This window comes from Rattus norvegicus, chromosome 5 (assembly GCF_036323735.1).
Source record: "Rattus norvegicus strain BN/NHsdMcwi chromosome 5, GRCr8, whole genome shotgun sequence".
Lineage (NCBI taxonomy): Eukaryota > Metazoa > Chordata > Mammalia > Rodentia > Muridae > Rattus > Rattus norvegicus.
The window spans coordinates 146240738-146248927 of record NC_086023.1 but is presented as its reverse complement, the minus strand read 5'-3'; the positions used below and the strand labels follow the sequence as shown (position 1 = coordinate 146248927).

At 49.7% G+C, this 8190-nt stretch overlaps 1 protein-coding gene across 1 annotated transcript; it reads left to right on the top strand.

Moving 5' to 3' along the window:
* Positions 1 to 363: 363 nt before the first annotated feature.
* Positions 364 to 3369, top strand: Tlr12 (toll-like receptor 12). Its single transcript, NM_001108682.1, has one exon. The coding sequence runs from the start codon at positions 364 to 366 to the stop codon at positions 3076 to 3078; it is 2715 nt and encodes a 904-aa protein (NP_001102152.1). The 3' UTR covers positions 3079 to 3369.
* The last annotated feature ends 4821 nt before the right edge of the window (positions 3370 to 8190 follow it).

Here is an 8190-nt window from a genome sequence, read left to right as displayed (position 1 = left end):
TCAAAGGAGTCTTTTCAAATTGAGCTCACGGACAGCCTGGGCTACACGTAAAAAAGAAAACAACAAGGAGAAAAGAAACTCTGTTTGCTTCTCCTAACAGACATGTGAGACCCACATCCCTCTACTTCGCTCCTGTAGGTTCTTTCCCCTCCCTTGGAACCTCAGTGCTAAATGTCTCCAAGTCTGCTTCCTCCCTTCCCAACCTCTACAGTGGAAGGCCCCGAGACCCTTTGTCTCTGCTCCCAGACCTTGAAGTACTCTGAGGTGGATGAGATCCCGTCAGTGTTGTGAGTATTGGCAACGTGCGTGTGTGGAGGGGTAGGAGTCCGAAGTCCTCTCTGCTCGGTTTCTGCTGGCCTTGAGATGGGCAGGTCCTTCCTGCTGCCCGGTCTCCTCCTTTCACTGCCTCTGGTAACAGGGTGGACCACTCCCAAATGCCTGGTGACTGAAGGCTCCCAACTGCCCCTGGTCTCCCGCTATTTCACACTCTGCCACTACTCCAAGCTGTCCTTTCTTGCTGCATGCTTCCCTGTGAGCAACCTGACGCAGACCTTGGAAGCTGTGCCTCGGAATGTGGAGGGGCTCTGCCTCAGTGGTTCTGTGTCTACTCTGCTTCCGGATGCCTTCTCTGCTTTCCCTGGACTCAAGTTCCTGGGACTGAATCTGCACCTTACCCGACTCCTGCCAGGAGCTCTCCGGGGCCTGGGACAGTTACGGAACCTCTCTTTTGTTGACCAACCTTCTGGAAAGAACTCTCTCTTTCTACCTCCTGATGCCTTTGGTGACCTGATTTCCCTCCAGAGACTCCATTTCTGTGGCCCCTGTCTGAATAAGAAGGCAGGTGTCCGTCTACCTTCCAGTCTGCAATGGCTCTCTGTCACAATCAGTTGCCTTCAGGACTCAGGAGAGCTGGCTGGTATATTCCCAGATCTGGTGCAAAATTCCTCCTCCAGGGCTTCGTGGACCCTGAAGAAGTTGGATCTGTCATTAAACCAGAAGCTGAAGATGGCTACTCCTGGGTCCCTACAGGGTCTCCAGGTGGAGATTCTGGACCTGAGGAAAACACAACTGGATGCTGGGGCAGTGAAGGGCCTGGGACTTCAGAAACTCAATGTTTTGTATGCACCGACTGCCACGGCCGAGCTGGCTGCTGAGACTGCTGCCCACTTTGAGCTGCAGGGCCTGAATGTGGACAGAAGCAAGATAGGAAATATATCTCAGGAGGCCCTGGCTTCCTGCCATAGCCTGGAGACCTTGAGTCTGTCAGACACTGGACTGACTAAGCTGCCACCAGGCTTTCTGGCTGCCATGCCTAGGCTTCGGAGACTGAACCTGGCCGGAAACCAACTACAGAGCACCATGCTGTGTATGAATGAGACAGGAGACGTGTCAGGACTCTCAACTCTGGATCTGTCAGGCAATGGGTTGCGCATCCTGCCTCCAGCCACCTTCTCCTGTTTACCACACTTGCGAGAGCTGCTGCTTCAGGACAACCAGCTGCTTTCCCTGGAGGGGCACCCGTTCCAAGATCTACAGCAACTAGAGACCTTGAAGCTGGATAGGAACCCCCTGCTTAACCTGGGGAAGAACTGTTTGGCTGCTCTGCCTGCATTGACTACCCTTAGCCTGCTAGATACCCAAATATTGCACAGCCCAGATGCTGGCTTCTGGGGAGCAAGGAGTCTGCATACCTTACACCTGAGCTTGCCCCCTCTCTCTGCTCCGGCAGTATTGTCCCTGCCCATGTATCTGACCAGTTTAGAGCTTCATGTAACCCCAGGCTTGAAGCATTGGACACTGTCCCCAAATATCTTTCCTTTCTTGGAGACCTTGACCATAAACGGCAGGGGACTGAAGCTGGGGGTCCAAAATGCCTCTGAGGTCTTCCCTGCTCTCCAGCATCTCTTTCTGCTCCAGAATAGCTTGGATGCCTTCTGCTCCCAGGACGCCTCCAGCATTTTTCTCTGGCAGCTCCCCAAACTTCAGTCCTTGAAGGTATGGGGTGCTGGAAGTAATTCCAGACCCTGCCTCATCACTGGGCTGCCCAGCCTGCAGGAGCTAAAGCTGGAGTCTCTACAGTCCATCACCCAGCCCCGCTCAGTACAGCTGGAGGAGCTGGTGGGTGACCTTCCACAACTCCAGGCGTTACAGCTGTCCAGCACAGGGCTCAAATCCCTGTCGGCTGCTGCTTTCCGGCGCCTGCACAGTCTCCAGGCCTTAGTGCTGGACAGTGAGAAAGACTTGGTGCTGCAGGACAGTCTGAGGGAGTACAGCCCTCAGATGCCCCGCTATGTATACATTCTGCAGTCAAAGTTGGCCTGCCAGTGTGCTAATGCGTGGATGGAGCTGTGGGTTAAGCAGTCCACCAAAACGTACGTACACATAAGAGACGGTCACCTGTGCCCAGGAGAAGTCAGGGTCCCCGCCAGGGATTCCCTTATCTCCTTTCTCTGGGACCACTGCCCCCAGACTTTGGAGCTGAAACTCTTTTTGGCCAGTTCTGCCTTGGTGTTATTGCTAATTGTCTTGCCTCTCCTCCAAGGAGCCAGGAACACTTGGATCCCCTACCTGCGGGCCTTGTTCAGGATTTGGCTCCAGGGTCTGAGGGGTCAGGGGAATGCGGGGAAGAGGTTCCTTTTTGATGTATTCGTGTCCCACTGCAGGCAAGACCAGGGCTGGGTGCTAGAGGAACTTCTGCCTGCTCTGGAGGGCTTCCTTCCAGCTGGCCTCGGCCTACGCCTCTGTCTCCCCGAGCGTGACTTTGAGCCTGGTAAGGATGTAGTTGATAATGTGGTAGACAGCATGGTGAGCAGCCGAGTCACGCTCTGCGTGCTGAGTGGCCCGGCCTTGTGTAACCCCCGATGCTGCCTGGAGCTCCGCTTGGCCACTTCTCTTCTCCTGGCTGCCCCGTCCCCTCCAGTGTTGCTGCTGGTCTTCCTGGAACCCATTTCCCGACACCAGCTCCCCAGTTACCACAGACTGGCTCGGTTGCTTCGACGAGGAGACTACTGCCTGTGGCCTGAGGAGGAGGAAAGAAAGGGTGGGTTCTGGACGTGGCTGAGGAGCAGGCTAGGGTAGCCATTGCCAGCACCGGTGTGTGGGGTGGCACATGGGAATTTTGGGGTGGGGGTAGGGGAAACAAGCTAGCCTGTCGAGGAGTCAGTGTGTTTGGGGGTGGGGGTGGTTGGTGGGTCTAAGAGGCTGAAGTCAGCTTTTTGCAGGTGCAGGAGTCCACATGCTGGGAGCACGTGTTTTGGTGGGGGGCCTGGAGGTTGAATGAGGAAAGCTGAGAGAGGGAAGGTGCCCACGGGGCAGGGCATGTGACATCCCCAAGATCTTCCAATCCTCAGAAAACCTGCTGAATCTGTGAAATGCTTGGCTTATTTAGTGGAAAAGGAAGACGCAGAGGGCAAAGCGGGAGCGGAAGGTGGAAACTCAGGAGGCATGCTGGGACGGAGGGAAGGCTTTCCTAAGCTGTGGAGCTTGGGGCCAGGCCAAGTTCAACCTGATCTTCACACGCCAGTGGGTCCTGTGTCATCCAGGGTCATAGAAGCTGATGCAGTTTCACTTCTGTCGATGTGATAAAACAGCTGGGCCAACATCAACTTAAAGGAAGAAAGGGGTTTTGTTTGTTTGTGGTCCTCCCACCCCGTTAACCATTTCATGTCATACTCTGTCGATGTGGGAAGTCAAGACAGGCTTGGTTGCTATTTCTCACAGCATTATGGTCCAACCGAGGAACTCACTTCGCCGCCAAGAAGTACAGCAGGAACCATGGAGGGTGTCACTTTTAATGCTCAGCCTGCTTTCTTACAGGATTCAAGACCACTGCCTAGGTTTGGTGATGCCTACAGTGGACTTGTTTCTCCAGTTGACCATCAAGACAAGTCCCCCACAGACAATAGCCCCAGGCCAATCTGTGCTAGGCAAAGAGTTTCCTCTCAGGTGACCTTAGGCTGTGTCGGTTGACAGTTAAAGCTAACAAGATCAGAGTTGACAGCTGAGGTCCAAAAAAAAAAAAACCTGGGCTGCTCTGCAGGAGCAGATAGATCATTTCTCCTTCAGTGAAAACATGAAGCTGTGCTAGTTTAGAACATCCTCTTGAGCCTCAACACTATCACCCTGGCTGCTGGAGCTGTACGGAGCCAGCCACACGTGGTTCCCGGAGCTCCGGTGAGCTCCTGCCTCTGGGCCTTTGCGCACATGGTTTCTTTACTGACAGTACCTTTCCCCTGAACACCTGCTAAACATCCTCTAAAGTTCAGCTCAGCCATCGCTTTCTCCTGAGGCATGCTGAGCTCCCAGCCTGGGGCAGAGTTTTAGAAGAAAGTACTATATTAATATTCTTCTCTTTCTTTCCCTCACCCCTGTCCCCAGCCTTGCCTAGCATTGGAACTCTTTAAGTAACGCAGGATGACTCTGAACCCCTAATTTTCTTGCCTCCGAATTTCAAGTGCCAGGATTGTGGGTTATGTGTATTATCTGGCCCTGCTTTATTTTTTGAAATAAATCTCGCTTTTTCTGAAGTTAGATTGCCCACTTTTTCACTATGTGGCATTGGTATGTTAGTTTGTACCTCAGTTTCCTGTTCTGTAAAATGGAATCACCCCCTCCCCCAGGATTTTGTGAGCATTAAATGCGTTAATACGATTGAAGGAATAAGAAACCCAACCAGTTTATCACACACGTGTTCAATAGGAGTTTATTATTACAGGACTGGATTAATAATCCATATTCAATGATTAATAATCCATACTGTTCTTGACGAGGACCTGAGTTTGTAATCTAGCACTCACTTTGGGGCAGGTGCTCACAACCACCTCTAACTCCAGCTAGGGGGATTCTGACGCCCTCTTGTGGCCTCAGAGTATACTGGCACTCATGTGCACATACCAACACATATACATAATTAAAAAAAGAGAAGCTTTAAAAAAAAAACAAGGTTAAAACAATGTTTCATATTACTACACGTGTATCATGTACAAGCAAATACACATATGTTGGGAACACGTGCTCTGGAAGTGTGCTTTACAGCCAGGAGTACTTGATTCCGTGAGTGAGTTTAGAGATGGGGTCTGATGTCTTCATCCGCGGAGCCTAGTCCTGCCAGCTGAACAGATTCACATTGACAAATGCACGGAGTGCCGCCAAACCAGACAGAACCCAAGGCTGGTTCTGGCCGTGTTTGGCCTCATTGGGATTTTTTTTTTTTTAATTTCCACTTCTGTGTTAAAAGGCCAGGTTTTAATTAGACAAAGGCAAAGAGACGCCTTGTTACAATTCCAGGCTGGATTTAGGGTGAGGCGCGCCCTCTTGTGGCATAAGCGTGTATTTCTCTTTCTGTGCACCACCTCCGTTTCTCCGTTTAGGCTAGACCCCGGCTAGTGTGAAGGTCTCACTGGACCCTGCAAATTTGTCTTTCCACCTTCAGACAAACACTCTCTCCTATACACTTAGCCCACTCAGCCCTCCTTACTGTGTCAAGAAACTTCTGGGGTTTTAGCGTTTCAGATTCCAATCTCAGTACTTACTGTGTATATGATTTTGAGCAAGCTAATTTATATCTCTAAGCTGCCATCCCTTTTATAAACTGGGGTAACAGTTCCAACTTCATAGAGCTTCGGGGACAGTTGAACAAGGTGTGCTAAGGTAACCTGTTAATGCCAGCATATTACATATGCTAAGTAAATCACACGATATAGTAAGATATGTCACAATCTGGGTGGCAGTGTGCACTCAGGAGGCAGAGGCAGGTGGATCTGTGAGTTTGAGGCTAGTCTGGTCTACAGAGTGAGTTCCAGGAGAGCCAGGGCTACACAGAGAAATCCTATCCCAAGCAAGCAAACAAACAAATAAAACAAAACAAAAAAGTTAGAATATAATTTCTAGTTAAGGAATTTGAAATGAGTTACTTAATGTAAGATGTAGAATCCCCCCAAATGTAACACTAGCTGATATAGTGAGTCCTTTCCCAAGTCTAGCTACTGTCAAATTTGCTCGTTTCGGAGCTCTCAATAAAAATAATAACCAGCAATCATTCAACTTTGTGGGTGCTAGGAGGGAGACAAGCTCTTCACACACTTTGCATATTTTTTTTCCCAACAACACTCAGAGGAAGATTTCACTATTATTACTCCCATTCTCCAGGCGAGGAAACTGAGGCCTTAGCACTTTAGGGGAGTGTCTTAGTTTGGGATTTCCACTGCTACGAAGAGACATTATGGCCAAGGCAACTCTTAGAAAGGATGACATTTAACTGGGGCTGGCTTACAGGTTCAGAGGTTCAGTCCATTATCATAATGGCTGGAAGCATGGCAGCGTCCAGGCAGGCATGGCCTTGGAGGTTCTGGGAGTTCTGAAGGCGAACAGAAGACTGTCTTCCAGGCATCTAGGAGGAGAGTCTCAAAGCCCACTCCCACAGTGACACATTTCCTCCAAGACCACACCTACTCCAACAAGGCCACACCTCCTAATAGTGCTGCTCCCTGTGCGAGCATTTTCAAACCAGCACAGGGAGATAGTTCAGTCGATGAGGCGCCTGGCACATGATCAGTGAGGGTCTCAGCTCAGGTCCTCAGCATCCACATCAAAGCTAGGAGAGTCAGTGCCAGAGGCAACACCTGTACTAGAAGGTGGGACGGGGAGGCAGAGACAGGCAGATTCCCAGAGCTCCTGGGTTAGCTGACCTAGCTGGATCCTTTAGTTCACCGAGTGACCCTGCCTCTAAAAAACAGGGTGAAGAAGGCTCCATGACCTCGGGCCTCTACAAGCATGTGCACCTGCATGCAGAGTGCACTTATGCCCACAAACATGTGTACAAAAGAGGCTTCTGCACTTTGCTGGAGGTTTTGCAGCTGGGGAGTGTCAAGGCATGCATCCCGCATTAAAAGGTAAGTGGCTTGACTTCATGTTTTACCTACAGAATACCCTGAGATGTAGGTTTTGTTCTGTCACCTAAAATATACAGCTGAAGGGGCTGGGGATTTAGCTCAGTGGTAGAGCGCTTACCTAGGAAGCGCAAGGCCCTGGGTTCGGTCCCCAGCTCCGAAAAAAAGAACCAAAAAAAAAAATATACAGCTGAAAAGAAAATAAAGTTTTTCTTTTAATTCAAGGACATACAGATAGGATGTATCAGAGTTGGGGTTTGGATCTATGGCTGAGCAAAACCCACATTCCCAACTTCCTATTAGATTGCTCATGCCTCAATAGTATTTACAGTGGTTATCTTAGGGTTACTATTGCTATGACGAAATGCAGTGACCAAAGCAACTTGGGGGAAGAAAGGGTTTATTTGGCTAACACTTCCTCACTGTAGTCTGTCACTGAAGGAAGTCAGGACAGGAACTCAAACAAGGCAGGAACCTGAAGGCAGGAGCTGATGCAGGGGAGCTGATGCAGGGGCCATGGAGGGACACTGTTTATTGGCTCGTTCTGCCTGTTTTCCTATAGAACTGAGGACCACCAGCCCAGGGTTGGCCCCGCCCAGAATTGCTTGAGCCCTCCCCGATCAATCACTAAGAAAAAGTCGGACAAGTTTGCTCACAGCCCATTTTCTGAAGGCATTTTCTCAACTGAAGCTCCCTTTTCTCTGATGACTCTAGCTTGTGTCAGGTTCGCATAAAACTAGCAAGGACAGTGGAACAGAGCAACCAAGTATTATATTAAAATTATTCAGCAACAGGGATTAACGGGTTTCCAGCACCCACAACGATTCAAGCTCTATACAAACTTATTTACATAAAAATGGCTAGTACCTGCTATCCATTGTTGGATCCTGGATCTGAGTTAACAGTTCTAGGTCTGTTGTCTCACTGATGCTTCACATAAACCTGCCACATGAATGCTATTTTTATTTTTCAATTGAGGAGGTGAGGTATAGAACTCTTCCAAATCATTCAACTAAGTTGTGATTTGGAAATTGTAGTTACAACAGATGGTCACTGTAGTCATCCTCTTTCCCCCTTTTTTTTTTTTTTTTTTTTTTTTTTACTTTTCTTTCCCTACTCTTCCCAGCTCTACTCAAGGCTCCACGCGCGTCTTCATTGGGCCCCGACCTCACACCCTCTAGTCTAGATTCCACCCACTAGGCGGTACCGTCGCTGAAGAACCAATGTTAAGAGTCGGAATAGTACCGAGCTACACCCACCAGGCGTTGACCCTGCAAGATTTGTTCCGGTACAGAGCTCCTGA